Source organism: Micromys minutus, assembly GCF_963924665.1.
Source record: "Micromys minutus genome assembly, chromosome: 11".
Classification (NCBI taxonomy): Eukaryota; Metazoa; Chordata; class Mammalia; order Rodentia; family Muridae; genus Micromys; species Micromys minutus.
In genome coordinates this window covers 26832672-26850706 of record NC_137980.1, presented here as the reverse complement: position 1 = coordinate 26850706, position 18035 = coordinate 26832672, and the positions used below count along the sequence as shown (strand labels likewise).

The window sequence follows — 18035 nt, the reverse complement described above, 5'->3', positions numbered from 1 at the left end:
GTCATGATGCTGTTAATATGCATATGGTTGGATATTTTCAGTAATTGCCTAATAGAATAAAATGAAAAACAAATATGTTCAAGGTCTTTCTAAAGCAAAGAACAAGGTGTGGAGATTTCACAGTTCAAATCTGTGTAAATATTTGCCTCACCGAGTTAGGTAAATAAAATGGCTTCATTATCCATTCACAGGATGTGAAGAAAACTGCACACTGAGGAAAAACATGTGGAACAAAAATACTCCTTCCTAACTCATATGTCAGGGGAACAAGGCAGAGTTCACATCCTGTTCACAAAGAGCAAACTTGGAGCACCGCCAACCCCTGCATCAAAACAGAAATAGCTACAAAGTGTCAGCATTTGCCCAGGACTTTATTATCTTGCTCCTTTGCCCACATTTCTACTTAGTAATTTATTTAACAGAAACACACCACCTGTCTTTCCACTCTGTTGTATATGGACATTATCTTACTATATCTCCACTGCCAGAACCCAGTACCAGAGGCCAAGAGATCTGTAAGAAACCAGAAAAACAGTTGACTACTCTTACTTGCTCCATGGCTGCTAGGGCCAAGCCTGTATTTTAAGTCTGAGGATCACTTAAAACATAGGAAAGAAAGCTTCGTGTCCACTCTAAACTTGGCTTCATGTCATTGCTGTCCACACGTCTCTGCAGGCATTACTTCATCTTGATTTTGTGGCCCACAACTGCTTCAAACTGAATGTTCTGCAGACGACTTATAGCTTTTAAGGCACGTTCAGGAAGAAACCTACATTTAAAAAAAAATGAGAAATTTCAATGTGAAGTTTTGATGCCAGTGTTTCTTTTTGCTGTCAATTTAAAAAGCGCCCTGAAGCCCACGCACTCTTTGCTTCTTGCTTAGTCTCCCCCCTCCCCCACCCCATCTGCAGTGATCTGTATATAATATAGTGCCACTCTCACAATAGCAGATGAGATCTTCTATCACGTCTATATTGCTCCCTTCTATGAACATACACACAGAACCTCTATAGTCTCCCCATACCCTGTACTTTCAAAACCGTTGAATAGACTAGAACAAATGTATTCCCCAAAGGGCAGTGGAGAATCAAGGAATCATGAGTGAGGCGGTAACATAGAAAACGTCATTTTCATTGCTGCAGTGGGGAGTGTCCATAGCAACATTTCTATTTGTGCTTTAGTGTTTCAGGGTTCCGAGCTGTACTTACTTTTCCAGGATCAGAGAGATATTGATATAGGACGGAACAAAGATCATTTTCTTGTTGGTAAGTATTCCATTGATCAGACTCCTTGCAACTTCGTCTGGCTCTAATACAGGCCATAACCTGACGGAGGGATGGGGGGGTGAAAGAGTTTATCTCCATTTGTATTTTTATCTCCATTTGTGTTTTATTTGTTTGGTTGGATACTGGAATTGAACCCAGAACTTCACACACACTAAGCATCTACTCTGCCATTGAGAAAAAACCCCAGTCTCTCAACTTACATTGTTTTAAATTAACAAATCAAGGAAATTATCCTGTCTCTTCACCAAGTTTAGAATTAGGATTTAAAATGTCCCAGGCTTCCCTGTATGAACGTCACCTTCCCCCCACCCCTTCCCATATCCCACACTGACATCTTGTTATCGCATTCTTATGCTCTTGGGTTCAGTAGGTCTGTCTGGTATCTCACCAGGTCAAAATAATTAAATCACAGCAAGGTACAAGACGGGAAGGGGCTGAGAAGCCAGGGAACAAAATGGTGTGCGTAGCATCACTCAGGGGCCAGGAAGGAAGGGAACACCCAGCATGTTAGATTTAAAGAGAATGCTCTCTATGTGATATACTTCCTGTTGTGTATCCATGGAGCTGAATTGTTTGAGGTGCTTAGTACTTAGGATTTGCTTCTGAAGTTTTACGGGAAGTTAGATTTCTGAGAATGTTCTGAGACAGCTGGCAGGGAGGTATGTCTTGATTCAAAGTCTGTACATGTGATATCACCAAGAGATGCTTATAACCTATGTCCAGTGTTGGAGTCTTGCCCATTAATGAAGAGGAGAGAAAAATCAAAGCATAGAAACGACTGTAGGTGTCACACCAAGGTTAGCACGCATAGGCACGGCTGTGTGGGTGTTGGAGCTGATTCCATGAGATAAGTCTGTGGTTTCTGCAGACTCACGTGACTGAGATACCTGTGGTGTGGACTAGCAACCCCTCACACAGCAGCACCAATCGACACTTTTGAGATTATGCCGTCTCTGGCTCTTCCCTTCCTGATTTTGCAATGGAGTTTCCAATTCAGCCTTAGAGCCACATCTGATATGACCCCATCAAGGTCAGCCTCAGCGGGGAGGGGAGATTCAGGGTCCAGAGCCTGAGTGGGAACACTCCTGAGCCCTGGGCATTGCCGAGTCTGCAGCTATAGTTGCTCCAGGCTCATGTTCTTATTTTTTCCTTCATTGAGCCTTCCCCTGAAGTGGTCGGAATTCCTGACAAAGTACCTCGGACTCCACACTAAGCACTAGCCAGGACTTAAATGGACTCCACTGTCCCAGGTAAGAAAGTTGAGATAGTGCCACAGGATTTACTTCAATGAGTGTGACATACTTGTTAAGTACCTATGGCCTACTCTAGACTCCATTGTTTAGGAGGGCTTCTGTGGAAAGGTCCTCACAGCTGACTTCTATCTCACCTTGTACTTGGGTTTTTGGTGAAGCCAGTATTCACGAACACGGGGCAGAGACATGAGGTCTTGATACCGGTTTTCCCCAAAGTGTCCAGTTCTGCGGTCAGTGCTCTGTGGAAGCCCACAGCAGCAAACTTGCTTGAGCTGCAAGAGAATCAGCCATCAGCAAAGGTGGGGAACGGTCTCAGCCCGCCCATGAGAAGATTCATTTGTCCAGCCTGCAAGTCTAGTCTTTCTGAGAGGGCAAATGACCATTCGGTTTTGTTTTCTTATGTGTTAAGCAATTCTGAACGTGCACACCTGTTTTTTTTTTTTTTTTTTTTGGGGGGGGGGGTGACGGGGATTGAACTCAGGGACTAACACGTGGTAAGCATGTATTCATGAAGCCATTGCTAACCCCCAGGCCTCTGTTTCTAACTTCTAACTAGCAAAGACAGCAAAAGAACCACTTTATAGATGGGTTTAATGTTTCACTGTATATGTGACCTTTTCTAAGGTCTAGTCAACCTTCCAAATGTCTCCTAATCAGGTTTTTATTAGTTTTTATCTTGAAAAATGTAAGTCAGACAAAGATACTTAAAACACCGTGAAACCAACACTGACAAACCTTTGTGGGACCGATTAGTGAGCTGATGTTTTCTCTCTCCACACTGGTAGCCTCACTGGTTTCCAGATGTCACTGTGAGTATTTGGAGTGAAGGGGCTCCTGATGGCATTGGTAGGGTTGTGTTTGTATGTGCAACCCTTAACCTTTGTTCTTCTGATTATCAAATGTAGATAACAAAATTCAATAAATCAGCATGTGCATAGCATCTTATCATCTACAAGGATCTATATGTTTTAATTGTAGTTTTCATCAGGTGACAAAAGAAATCAGTGTTAGAAGTTATCTCTGTCTCCCTCTACTCTGTGTGTATATGTGTGTGTGTGTGTGTGTGTAATGGAAACCTGAGCTACATTGAAATTTAACTCATCTGTGACCATGTTTAGAGTGTGAGAGATTATTTAGTTCGTGGACAGGTTTAGCTTTGACTCTGCCTATAAAGAAATAACACATGCATCTGCCTCATCCACATATCTTGGTACAATTGTTTCTGAGATCATCACATAGCAGTAGGGAAACAGGATGCCACTAGCAGACATCGTGGGGATGTGCTGCAGAAGGAGAGTGTGTCTGTGTCCCCAGGACATGCTGGGCAGTGTGCACATCTCCTGGGAAGGCAGAGGTGCTCCATGTCCTTTCTTACACATGCATGCAAATGGGCCATGACACACCTCTGTGCTTGTGTTAGCCTCTGGGTGCTCTGCTTCCTACTTTGTTGTGTTTCTTGACTCAACATCAATTCATTCTAGGATATAATAATCTATGGGGGGGGGCTCGAGAACCCTAAAATAATTTAAATAAAATTAGAGCCAGTTTCCTTGTTTTTAAAAGTCATTTAAAAACTATTACAATGTACTATGTAAATTCCCTACATCCAAATTACCAAGCTGTGGGCACTGAAGCCTGAAAACTAATAATCCCTAATTAATCCCTGATAATCCTTATAATAATCCCTATAATTATTTAATTATGCAATTATATTATATGGATATATTTATAGATATATATTTATAAAATTATAATATGTAATATTTAGGAAGCATAAATATATTAATTATATCAATCCCTACAATAATTTCTTATAATCCCTAAACTAATGAGCACAAACCCACAGTGCAGAGAGCATTCGATACCTACCAATATGGGATGAGATAAGGAATCACTCCGTGGCCACACACTGAAGCCACTGTGACAATGTGGCCAGAGTTTCTTCTTAGCATCGATGGAAGGAGTGCTTTTATGATCTTAAGGTCCACGTGAAAAGGAAAGAAACAATGACACAGGTATTAGGCGGGTTCCAGGCCAGGCAGGTTCATTTCCAGTGCCTCCACAGAAGCTGAGGAGGAGGCATCGCAAGACTCTGAGGTTCCTTCCTCATGACAGAAAAGAAGAGTAACCATGATGGTTCAAGCAGTACTCAGAGTGCTCCCTAGATCAAGCCGAGGACCTGTGCTAGCCTGTGTGACCCCTCTTCCCTTGGAGGAGTTGAGCAGCTCCTTCCTGGACTTGCCACATAAGTAACATTGTTATTTTTTCACAGTGCTAGGGATTAACCGGAGGGTTTTGTGCTCCTCAGGAGAGCCCTGCTGCTGAGCTCGGATCCACATTGTTGAGGGAGAGAGCCGCAGATGTGGGAACTGAAGGATGATTTACCATTTTACAAGTTCTTGGCTCTCAGTAAGAGTGGGAATGTGTACTTATATCAAAGTGGGTGAAGTTCTACCCTGGCCTAGGACACCAGGCACAGGGAACAGACCCAGATCTCTTTCTTTTAACTGTGTACATTATAGGATACATTATGAGAAACAAAAGATTTTTCCTTGTTGTTTCCAAAAAAAAAAAAAAAAAGCCCCACTGTACAGTGGGAAATATGAGGACATTTTATGAAAATTTTATAGACCCACTTTTCAAACTCTATGTAAATTCCTAGAGCCCCAGATTGGCAAGCCAATCCCCCTACCAGCCGTGCCTACATATCAGTATGGAGGTAGTGAAACTTTCTGGTTCTCTAAACCTCTACCTTTTGATATATTTTGTGATATAGCTATAATTTCCTATTAATTATTAGATAATTAATATACAGGGTCTCTGTATCATGGGATTGGGATGTTAGTGGAGTCATGAAGGGCTGATGAAGGATGCTCTTCAAATCCAGGTTTGTTCCAGGTGTGGTAGCAACATTGAGGTCCTGCGACATTAATTCATATAGATGCTCCCTCCAAAGGGTTGAGAAGCACACTTCAGTTTCTCACACCCAATGGAAAGAAATCTTCTGACTCATCTCTCTGTGCTCCAGAATTCCACAGATCTAACAGGCTTGTTCATCCCACAGCCCATAGCCTGCTTATGGCCAAGATTAGCTATGAATATAGACCAATGCAAACTTGTGAACTGACATAAAACATTTTGAGATTTTTTTTTCCCTTTCGGTAACTCGATTGTGAAGTTCTCAGGCAGGAAGTTTGTAGATGATAACGTTATGTCAAAATGTCTACTTATCTCAGAGCCTAACCTAAAGTATCCCCAATTCCTACGAACACCTGAGTAGTTGTTCTATGTCCTTTCAGCTCTAAACACCTATGAAAGGAAACACAGACAAGTGTATGCAGCATAAATTTCCTCTAAAATACTTGAAAGATGTACAGGGGAAATCTCAGCAAACCCCCACAAACATTTTTTGTAGACCTGACACTTGCTAGGCCCTACGTTAGATTTTGTTTGACAAAATAAACCAAATGGTGTCTTGTGTTCACTTGAACTACCAGAAACCTGTGGTTCTTCTACTCAAACACATTACAAGATTCTTGACTTACAAAACAAAAATAAAAGGGGGGGGGGTGCTGGGAGAATAGGTCAGGGGTTAAGATTACTGACTGCTCTTCCAGAGGTCCTGCGTTCAATTACCAGCAACCACACCTAACCTCACAACTATCTCTAGTGGGATCTGATGTCTTCTTCTGGTGATTCTGAAGATAACTACAGTTTGCTCACATACATTAAATAAATATTAAAAAACAATTAAAAAACCTCACCCCTGCCCCATATATTGTGAACTCAGTTAGCTTCTTGTACTGAGGAGATTCACACAATCAGAAATGTTTCTGACTTACCCAAAAATGTCCTAGGATGTTGACCTCGAAGGTCTTGGTGATCTCCTCATCCTTGGCACTAAGAAGGTCTGCTGGATATATTGCCCCGGCATTGTTTACTATGATCTCTATGTCACCAACTTCTTTTTTTACCTTTTAAAATGCAGAGAATGCACACACAGGGTAAGTCATTCTCACACAGCCCATATCAATAGGTGACAGATGGATAGAGGCATTTTATATTCTATATTATAAGAACATGCACACCCCCGTGTAAAAACAAACCAGAGCACACATACTATTTATAGCTTAGCAATTACACACTGGATGTTCTGAGCTAACCACTCCACACCCTACCCCTAGCCACCCAAGGAGTCTAAGGTTGATACCAGCAGAAACTAGGCCAACTCAATTCCAAGAAATGCCTGAGCCCGACAGTACACAAAAGGAGCGAGTGGTCCAAGGGATGATAACTAGAGACACACGGACATCACCGGTCACAAAACCATGGCTGACTGTCTGCAGAGAAGCAAGCCGGAGCTCCAGAGCTGTAGCCTTTGTCCACGCCCACTGCCATCCACTGTCTGCGGTGGCAGGGAACACAGATATCTAAGATATCAAACTGTCTTTGAAGAATGAAGAACAGCTTTAAGATGCTGTTTCTGTCTGTGCTCACTGGCTTTGGTGACAACCAGCTTGGTCACAAGACCATCTAGGCTTTTGTTATTCCAGGGCATGAGGTCTCAGAGTTCAGCCGTGAAAGAAGCAGCTCAACCCGTAGCAGGAAGGGAAACCTGTCAGGAGGTAGGGCTAAACTGTTTTGGTTAAAACCTTAAAATTTGTGCCCAGTATATAAAAGGTTGTGTGAAAGTTTATGAACTCAAATGGACAAGAACTGATGTTTGTGTTGGTCAATAATACTTAAAGGGTTAAGTATTTACACTTAAAGTGTTAAGTGATTAATCTTGGTTCTACTACCTACTGGCCACTTGGTCTTTGTCTGGGCCAGACCTTCCAAGCTTTTATTTGCTTATCTATAGTGAGGCTAATGGGATTTAAAACAATTAAATCAGAATTAAAGAAGAATTAAATTAAAGAATTTAATTAAAGAATTAAATTAAAGAAGGCAGAAGCTTATTGGAGAGTTTGGTGTATTGTGAGCACTCCGATGTTTACTTTTTTAAAGAGTGGGTATGGATGGGGGATGACTCGGTGTGTAAAACCATTTACTTTTATTTTTATCTGCTAGACCTGATAACTCCAGGATCCACATCATGGAAGGAGAGCCTATTTTCAAAAGCTGTCACCTGAATTCCACATACACATTGTGGGGTATGTGTTTATCCCCCCATGCACACACAGATGCACACACACACACACACACACACACACACACAGTAAATAAAACAAATAAAATGTTTAAAATGCTATTAATTATGTTTTTCATAAAAGACTAGCTTACACATAAACTAAAAATCTCAGAGAGGAAATAAATTAAAAAAGAAGTAGAACAAAATCTAATTTTTAAAAATTAGAAGAGGGAAATCAAATTTTCTGCTAATAAATTGTCTTTCGTTTCCTCTGGGCCAAACTTTTGGTCACAGCAGATTTGATTCAGAATATGCAACAGTGACAGGGGCCAGAGCTGAGTGGGTATTAATAACAAGAAAGTTCTATATTTGTCCTTCGGTCACACAGCAACTTGAGCAGCTGGCGTCGACCGGAAGCCAAACAACCCTAGACAACCTTTTTATCTCCAGATCAGCGTCAGCTGATGCGTATGGTTACATGCAGACACCCGCACCCGGTTCTCACCTGATCCACGGAGCTGTAAATCTCTGCCCGGTTGCTGCAGTCCACCACAAATACGTGCACGACAGCCCCCAGTTTCCTGCATTTGGCTGCTGTTTCCTCGACACCGTGCTGAAGGGGGGGGGGGAGGGGTTGCAGGGGAGGGGAGGCAAATTCAAGAAAAGATCAGGCTCTTTAGAATACTTTAAAATTCTAGTCCAATGAGTCTCTTTATGTGAACTAATTATCTAATTACACTGACTAATTACACTGCCAAAGCAGCAGCGGAGCCGAAGAGAAACAAACCCTTCTGGTTAAGGCTGTTGCAACGTGGCCTGGGCGTGCCTGAAGGTGATTTGTGATAGCATGAAGAGCATCCCCAAAGTGCTCGAAGATGCCACGCCTCACAGTGTCAGGGAAGATGTCTGAGCGTGGAAGATCGGCACGCGGTTACGGAGCGTTGCCAGCAGTGAAGCGCTGAGTGACGGTCTCCCCATGACTCTAGATGGCTTCTGCTGACAACTTGGATTCATTCCCGTGGTTTGAGGAGAGAATCTCATCTGAGAAAAGCTTCCCCGGGGAAACTGTTACTACACATGACAATCTTAACTGGGTATTTATTCTTCTGGAGTTTTGGAAGGGAAAAGCCCAAGAGCCAATGGTTGAATTCTCATTAAAGTAAGAATTGCACACAAGTCCTCCAAGACATGAAGACAGCTTATTTTTAGCCTAAATTCAGAAGCCTCTTACCTGAGATTGTCCTAATGTGGTGTGTGTGTGTGTGTGTTTTCTCATTGTTTAAGATCAGTTGTTACTCTCTTGCTCACTATGTGTACCCCAAACAGGTCTCCAACTTATGCCAATCCTCCTGCCTCAACCTCCTGAATGTTATAATTGCAGGTGGGAGTCACCACTCTTGGCTTTTCTTTGTTTTTTTTTTTTTTTTTTTTTTTTTTTTTTTTTTTTTGAAAATTGGATTCTTTCCAAGTTTTGACAACTATTCATTTTATGGGGAATATTATGGGGTTCAAAATTTTTTTTAAAATCATACTCTTCCCTCTCACCATTGCCCCCGTTTCTCTGTGATGAAGAGTGAGGATGCTCAGGAATCTCTTGTGCACGCTGGGATGGCAATAATGTAGCCCTCACGAGGGCTGTCTCTGAGTGGATGGTGGGTTTGGCTTATTCTGGTTGCCTCCCTCAGTCCCCCTTCCATTCCCCTATCTTGGCTAAACCACAAAGCAACAATAGTTAAAGAACAGACTTTAAGGACGACTAGGGTGTCCCTACAAAACCAACTGTTCCTTCACAGACTTGGGGTGGGCTGCTGCATAGAGCATAGGTCTGCATGGGGCTGTGGAACCGAGCTGTGGTCTGAGTTTTCCACTAATGCTGCTTCATTTCCACTAATGAAGGATGCTTACTGGCAGGTGGCCCAGCTGCCCTCCTCACTGTCTGGTCCAGATGAGAGATGTAAGGAGACAGTAACCAGACTGGAGAAGAAACAATGTATCAGTGTTACTTTTGTCCCCAGCACAGTCACCAGCAAGCTGTTCCGACTCCTGCAATCAGGATCTGAGCTCATTAGCAATCCTAACTAAACTCATTAGCTCACACTCGAACGAAAGACATCAAAGTCCAAGGGGACAGTTAAAAGGGGATCAGCAAGAGTGTGAGGAGAGCAGAGATAAAGATGGGGCAAACAGTGAATATGGTCAGAATATCCACGTCTATGAACGCTTAAGGTGAAACCCAGTATCATGTATGGGTAATAGATGCTAATAACTTGCAAACCGTTCAGCCTTATAACTAATCTGGAGCATGGCAGAGAGTAGCTCTTTGTCACGTTTGCACAGGAAACACATCTGGGGTGCCAATGCCTCTGTGAATTGCTAATGCCCGTGTCCTTGTTAATAGTGTACAAACTAGTATGTTCCATAATGGCATTCTCACACACGAGGCATGACAGAGCCCACGATTGCTGTCTTCTCCTACCCACCCTCTTTGTCTCTTGCTATAGTTCTATCTGTAACCAGGGCTGGATTCTAACTTGCAGCAGCCCTATTGCCTTGGCTCCTCCAGTGCTAGGACCAGAGCAGAGTGACCATGTCTCCTCCCCTGCCCCCATCTTTCCTTTTGTGAGTCTGGCTCCTTTTTCACCTAATGTCGTGACCTCCAGTTTCATCCAACGTCCTTTGGAGTGACCTCATTCTTCCAGAAGACTGAACGGTGTCCTGAGTGTGAAACCAGACTTTCCAACCCACGTCTAAGGATGGGCACCTGGTCTAGGCCCACGATTTTGCTATTATGTTGTGTTCTTCCTAACTTTTCCTTTCCTTGCACACACGTGTGTGCCTTCATTATTTAACCCTGTTACCTTCCTTCCTGCAGCCCCTCCCCCTGCTGAACTCCCTTCCCATCAAGTGTTTCATGTCTCTGTGTCACTGCTTTTAAAGTCGGGGGGGCTTCTCTGTGGCCTTGCGGCTCACTTTTTAAGGACAAGGAACCAGCACTGACGGGAAGCTAGCTGGCCCCTCGTGAACAGGGAAGCCGGAGTTCCACTCCCAGCTTTACAGCCAGTCATTTGATGCATTAAATGTTTGATCATGAAGTTCAAGAACTCAAAGAGAGTTTACAAGGTTGAGTTATTTCGTTTCCGGGCACGGGGCGGGGAGTGGGGGGGAGGGAGTGGAAGTCATCTTTAATGTGACTTCTTTCTAGCTTTACTCTTTGTGTGTCTGAAAATTCTCAAATGAAAGGAAGTGTGCTAAGTATTGATTATTGATTTCTTCTCACCACGCACACTTGGGAGGTGATCTGAAGGATGTATTATTGTTCCTATTTTTTACAAGGGTCTGAGAATAGCAGACTCGGTTTTCTCAACTCCAAGAAGACTGCCTGGGACCTCTGCAGGAATTGCTAATCTTGGAATGATCTCCATGTACCGGGTTTTAGCTCATCTTGTCCACAAACGCCTGTATCTGCTAAGCAAAAGTGCACGGTGTGTCTCGGGGTTCTTCACTGCTCAAAGTGAACCAAAGGAGATTCAGCGCCTTATATTCAAGAGCATCCTAAAGTCTGGGAAAAGTGTGTGCCAACTGCAGATGGCAGAAAACACAAAACAGGGTTATCTGAAGCCAAGCAAAATCCCAAGGAAACCTTTGGAAACTGCTTCTCAACCAACCAACCAACCAACCAACCAACCAACCAACAAGCATCCCGAGTGTCTCCAGTCTGAGCCATTATATCTGGTACGTGTCCGTCCAGAAGTTTGTTTTTAATTTCCTTGTAGTGCTGGGGCACAAACCCAGCCACAGCTGGATCTGATATCTAGCTTGTATGTGCTCGGTAACTGCTGAGCCGTTGGACTGTATCCCCAGTTCAGTTCTTCAAAGATTACCGTAACCCAGAGAGTTTCTTGGGGCACATATTTTCATGGCCTGCTGGGAATGTGCATATTTAGGAGAAAGTGACACACGTTATAAATGCCTTCAGGCCTAAGGGTGGTTAAGAGCATTCATAAATGAGCAAGAGGTCAACCACTTCACACAAATGTCCAAGCAGAAGCCTGGCACCAATGTAGACTAAAGTACATATGTGACGCTGTGCACTCGACAGACCATATTAACTACTTAGAATATTATTCTCTTTATTTATTCTTCTTGCTCAGGACCTGGCAAGACTTTTTTTTCCTGCTAAAGAGCAGATGTAATTATTTCAGGCTTGCTCGGGGGTCAGTGGAGGCACTGTGGGTTTCTGCTTTAAGTCCTCCATGTGGTTTTTGTTTTGAGAATCCCTCAAACGTGTAAAACCTTGGGCTGTAGGTGTGGCTCGGTGGTAGAGTGCTTGCCTGGCCCCAGCTTTAGTCGCTGTCACAGAAAGGAACACACGAATAACCGAATAAATGAAAATTTAAAAGTATAAAAGTTATTCCTAGCTTTTACTAAGCTGCATATTGGCCTGTTTGGTTGTTGGTGGCAATGTAGGCTTTGTCTCCCTCTGAGATTTTATCCCAGTTGTAGAGAATTGAAGTCGAGGTAAGTTATGTGGCTAGCCTCATTTTAGCAGCTTGGAAGCTTCCCGGCTCCTGCATCCACTGTTAACAAACCATGGTAGAAACACACAAACAAAGTAGCAAACAAAGTGAAACAAAATGCCCCTGGCTTAGTTCGACAGCTCCTTGGTTCCATCCAGTTCACCTGTCACAGGGATCTAGAAAGGCTCAGGGGATTTATTAAAGCATTGAAAAATAAAAACACAAAGAAAAACTGACACTAGGTCAAGTGAGTGGAGAAACGTCTGCCTTATTAATTTTGTGACTTTAAAATATTGGTAGAAACATGTATCATTACCTTATTAATATCCCACAGGACCAATCTGCTTTTTCGCTTTGCAAATTCATAAGCGGCCAGCCTGCCTATTCCATGTCCGGCCCCCGTGATGAGAACAGTCTGTCCGGCCACAGATTTTCGTCTCTGAGGAATGAAGAGCTTTACCAGTGACTCCAGGTAGGAGTAGATGATGATGCCCACCAGCAGGAGAAGCTCCAAGATGAGGTTCATGGTTCTGTTCTCCCAACAGACCCTCTGCGCAGAGCTCCTCAGAGAGTCCTGTCAGGTATTACAGGCTGCTGGGGAACAGGCAGACTTTGACTGCGTCCCCTGATGAATCAGATATGCCTTTGGTGTTTTAAGTAATGCCAGCTTCTAACACAAGCACAGCATAGGTCAGGGAACCCAACAGGATGTGCCCTTTGGACCCGCTTATCTGAAAAGCAGTCGTGTATCATGTTTCAACACAAAACCTCTTAAAGTTATTCTGGAAGTATTGCATCAGCTAATGGTTTGTTATCATTTGAGTGTGCGTGTGTGTGTGCGTGTGTGTGTGCGCGCGTGTGTGTGTTTGAGCATGCATTCATGTTTAACCAGGGTGGGGGCAGTTAGAAATAGAAACATATTAAAGAAACTTAAAGGAATTAGTGAGATGGCTCAGCAGTCAAAAGTACTTGCCACGTAAGCCTCACCTGAGTCTGATCCTCAAGTCCATAGTGGAGGGAGACAGTCAACTCTATACACACATACACAGAGACAGGGAGAGACACACATAGACACATACATACTCACACACACACACACAGACATACATTCACACACACATACACACAGACACACACAGACAGGGAGTGATACATACAGATATATACATACTCACATATACACACAAACACACATACATAATCATATACACACATACATACAGACATGAACATGCATAGACACACATACATACATACACAGATACATACACACTCACATACAGATACACACACTCACATACACACATAGACACACACACTTACACACACATATATATATATATAACACAAATGCACATATACATACACAGTCACACACCTACATACATAGACACACATACATAATCATATATACACATACATACAGACATGAACATACATAGACACACATACATACTCACATACAGATACGCACACTCACATACACACATAGACACACACATTTACACACACATATACATATAACACAAATGCACATATACACACACAGTCACACACCCACACACACAATAAAAAGGAAAAGCTAAAATATGGGTCAACGAAGCTTAACTATTCAACTTGTGTGTTCACAGAAGTTCAGCATTAAAGTTATGACCTTCCTCTGAAACCCCTGAGGCTGAGGAGAATTTAGGTTATAGGAAACAGTTCTCTCCTTAACACTGGGAAAATCACAAGACCAGATGTCATAAATCTCAACTTAAAAGTGCTGGCACTGTCTTAGGCTAGGCGGTGGTGACAAACACTGTGGACTGGGTGGCTTATTACAGTCCCCGCATCTGTGTAGCCCTAGCTGTGAGTGGATTGTGTCATGTGGGAAATGGCTTCTTGGTTTGCAGACAGCTGTCATTTCATGGCCACCACACTCGGCAGAATGGGGAGGGAACTCTCTGTGGTCAACTTTATAAAGACCGTAGACGGCCGCCGGCATGACATAATCACCTCCCAAAGTCTCAACGTCCTAATTGATCATAATAGGAACTAGAGTTCAGCATAAGAAATTAAGGCGATACATTCTGGCTAGAGTCATTTTAAAAAATCAAATAGAAGAAATAACCCCTGTCCATCAACGGATGGGTAAAGTCTCAGACATATATAAAATGGAATAGTATCCTTCCTTTTAAGGAAGAAATTCAGGTACATGCGATTCTCAGTTATAATATGTTAAACGAAATAAGCCAGACACAAAACCACACAAGTTCTGAATCCGTTTATATGAGGCACCTAAGATAGCGAAAGGCTAAACCTACTCCATCTTGGGACTGGCCTCCATCTTAAAGAAAAGAAAAAGCCAGAGAACTCCACCTGCAGCAGAACCCGTGCTGCACCCCTGTACCAGGAAGGACCCCATGGCTGGTCCTTGGCCAGAGGTCCTTCATAGCTACTTCCTAGCAACAGTTAACCAAAGATTGGTCCGATTGTTTCAGATGTACTTTCAGACTGTGATGGTTTGAGGTCTTGCTTCAGGGCTTACAATGGGCATTCGCTTGGATACTTGCCAGGCTAGACACCCCTTCAGTTCCATTTCCTATCAGACTTTGTCCTGCTGAAGGCTGGAGACTGCTCCGCCTTTCCTTCCCATCCTGCTGTGTCAGAGTTGGGTTGAGAGAGAGCCCATGCCCAAGCTTGTAAGAAAGAGACCTTAATGCTATTACACTGGAACTGGCTCCAAACTGTGGTCTTTTGGGGTTGGTGAATGCTTCCTCAGTAGTAGTCAGATAAACCACACATGTCCTGACTTCATTCGTATGAGGTACCTAAGGCAGATATACAGAGACAGCCACCACCCCCACAACCACACCACAGCTGTATGAAGCTGGGTGCATTGGCACTTGCCTGTAATTCTGGCATTCAGGAAGTGGAGACAGGAGGATTGAAGGTTCCAGACAAGTCTGGATGCATAATGAGATTCTGTACCTTGACCCACAAAGCTCCCCAGCAAGTCAGTTATAAACAAAACGAAAAATGAAATGAAAAAGCACACACACACACACACACACACACACACACACATACACATGCACGCACGCATGCACGCACGCACGCATGCACGCACGCACGCACATGAATGCATGCAGACACAAGAAAATTTGCAATTAGTAAATGGTTATAGAAATCAAATAGTAACGGTGTGAATTTACTAAGCACATGGTGAGCTGATCTAAGGGCATTTTAAACACATACATCCATTTACTTCTCACAAGATGTGTTTGGTAAGATACTATCAAAATCTGTACTGGGGTCTGAGATGGCTCAGGGGTCAGAGTGTGTATGGTTCTTGACAAGGAACTGAGATCAGTTGCCAGCACCCATGTCTGGCAGCTCACAGTTGCCTCTGACTCCAGCGCCAGGGTGATCAGATGTCTCTGACCTCCTTAGGCACCTGTACCCACTCAATCTACATAATTAAAAATCATTTAAAAAATCTTTAAAATTTGCAGGAGTAGCCAGGTGTGGTGGTGGCACATATCTCTAACCCCAGCACTAGAGATGCAGAGTCAGGCAGATTGTGAGTTCTAGGACAGCCTGGTTTACCTACTGAGTGCCAGGCTACCTGGAATAACACAGAGAGACCCTGCTTCAAGTAAGACACCACCACCGCCTTCTACTCTATGTTTTGGAGCTGGAGGGCTGGGTCGGATGACAAGTGCCTGATGCTCTTCCATTGGACCCGAGTTTAGCTTCTAGCACCCACACTTGACAACTTACAACCTGAAACTCCAGCTTCAGGGGACCGAACACCTTCTTTTGTCCCTGCTACCAGCACATGAACAGACATGTCATAAACACACGCAAACAAATAAGCAAAAGGAATAAATAAAAAAAGAAATCTGCAGTGGCTACAGAGATGGTCCAGTGGCTGTTTATTGTTCTTACAAATGACCTGGATTAAGCCCCCAGCACCCCCGTCAGGCAGCTCAAAACCTCTTCAATTGCAGCTGTAACAGAATCTGGTGTCCTTCCCCAGCCTCCTCAGGTACCTGCACACGCAAGTTGCACCCAACTCACACAGCGCACGTGTAGTTGATCCTCATCTGGGAACGATGAAACTAAAGTTTTGCTAAGCAGCTGGCTGAAAGCCAACTCTAAGATGAGGAAGGTTTGATTGCAGGAGCTGGTTCCAGAGCTCCGATTTTACCTTAACCTGGGCCTCTGGATTAGAGTTACTTTTGTACCCCAGGGCATGCTTTGAGATAGTTTTGGTTGCCACAGAGCAGGCATGCTACTGACATCAAATCGACCTTTTGACACTAGAAAATGGCACTACCATCTACAGATTACAACCTTGAGAACCACTTGAGCAAGCTATTAAGCAGATCACACATGCAAAAACATCTCATCATGTGCAAAGCTTAGGGTTTTGTGTGGGTCATACAAGGCCTGGTGGTGGAGGATGAGCCAGGCTGGGCATGTGCCTGAACATCCAGCTGTGCATAGCACCAGACGGAAACGAAGACACATCTGCAGGTCAGCATGGAGGTTTGCAAAGGTCACAGAACTGTCTAACACAGTCTAGAGCAGACCTTGGTCTGCCCTCAGCCTTGTGTGTAAGAGACACCATCCAAGTTCTTACGTTCTCATAGTCTCATATTTTACTTCTAGAGGACACTCGGTATCCAAGAATTGCAAAACACCAAGAAAAGTGCAAAACAGCTGTGTTTTTCTCAGATCGCTGGGATGTTAGTCAGTTTATGAGAGAAATCAGCAGATCAACTATTTTTTCCCCTCTTGTCATTGTATATGGACCAGAACATTTACGTTCTTCATGCACAGGATTTTTAACCGTTAGAAACAGACCTGCCTCCTGATTAAAAAACGTTCTTTTTGTGTGTTGTGTGGTTTGTTGGTTTGTTTGTAGACAGAATCTAGCTATGTAGCGCATTCTGGCCTGAACCTCATGATCTTTCTGCTTCAGTCTTCCTGGGATTACAGGCATGTACCATACAGACCACATACTGTTATAAAATCTGTACACATATATTACAATGTCTGCAATACATGTTCACTGCGAGTTTAGTCTGTCTGTGATTTAAATCAATTGTTAGCTTCTGACATGAGTCTGGATGCTTAAACGTCTATCTTTTTCATAGCACATCTCAGGACAAGTTATTCTCTGCAAAATTTCGAAACCAAGCTAGAACCACCTCCACATTTAGAATATGATTAAACTGAAATACTCGATAAACTGTGTTATCCTCTTTTCGTACTTAAAGGTCCCTGCTGGTCAGGAGAAGGATCGAGACTGGAAACAGCCGTATGGGGGATGGTGACTCTCAGAGAACGTGTGATGGGAAGGAGAGAAATGATCTTGGTCTTGGGCACTTGTCAGAAGTCTCATTCTGGTGGGAGAGACCACCAAGGCTGAGAAAGTGCTACCTGTCACTTGCTTTCGCTCTGGAAGTCTAGGGGGACTGATTTAATACTTTATAGAACAGGCACTGCAGCTCGTGACCATGTAGCTTGTACTCGGCTGTGCAGCGTTCTCGGAAGTGCTGGGCCCCTAACACTGTGTAGAAACCGCTAAGTGAAAGGCTCACCTTCCCAAGCCCCCGGATGACAAAGTAAAACAAGCCCAAACCAACTCCCTCACCGAGTGGCCGTACAAGTTCTGAAGAAAATAAACACTCTCGTCTATTTTGAGGAGGAATTTGGTGTCCTGAGAGGATGAAGACCACTCCTTTGTTGGCCTGTGTTTCTTTTAGTTTCAGGGTATCTTAAGGCGCGGCAAGATCAGGTAGTGCTCTTCAGGTGGGGAACTCAGCATCTTTCACCTGAAGACATTCTAGGGTAA

General features: G+C 43.5%; 1 protein-coding gene across 2 annotated transcripts; it reads right to left on the bottom strand.

Moving 5' to 3' along the window:
• Window positions 1–398: 398 nt before the first annotated feature.
• Window positions 399–12713, bottom strand: HSD17B13 (hydroxysteroid 17-beta dehydrogenase 13; the record flags this gene model as incomplete). Of its 2 annotated transcripts, XM_080925482.1 has the most annotated exons (7): window positions 399–769; window positions 1209–1325; window positions 2674–2811; window positions 4409–4515; window positions 6382–6513; window positions 8176–8283; window positions 12504–12713. In XM_080925482.1, 7 exons carry the CDS (start codon window positions 12711–12713, stop codon window positions 679–681), a joined length of 903 nt encoding a protein of 300 aa, XP_080781608.1. In that variant the 3' UTR covers window positions 399–678. The 2 variants fall into 2 exon arrangements, with proteins under 2 accessions (XP_080781608.1, XP_080781609.1); XM_080925483.1 differs by lacking the exon at window positions 8176–8283.
• Between the last annotated feature and the right edge of the window lie 5322 nt (window positions 12714–18035).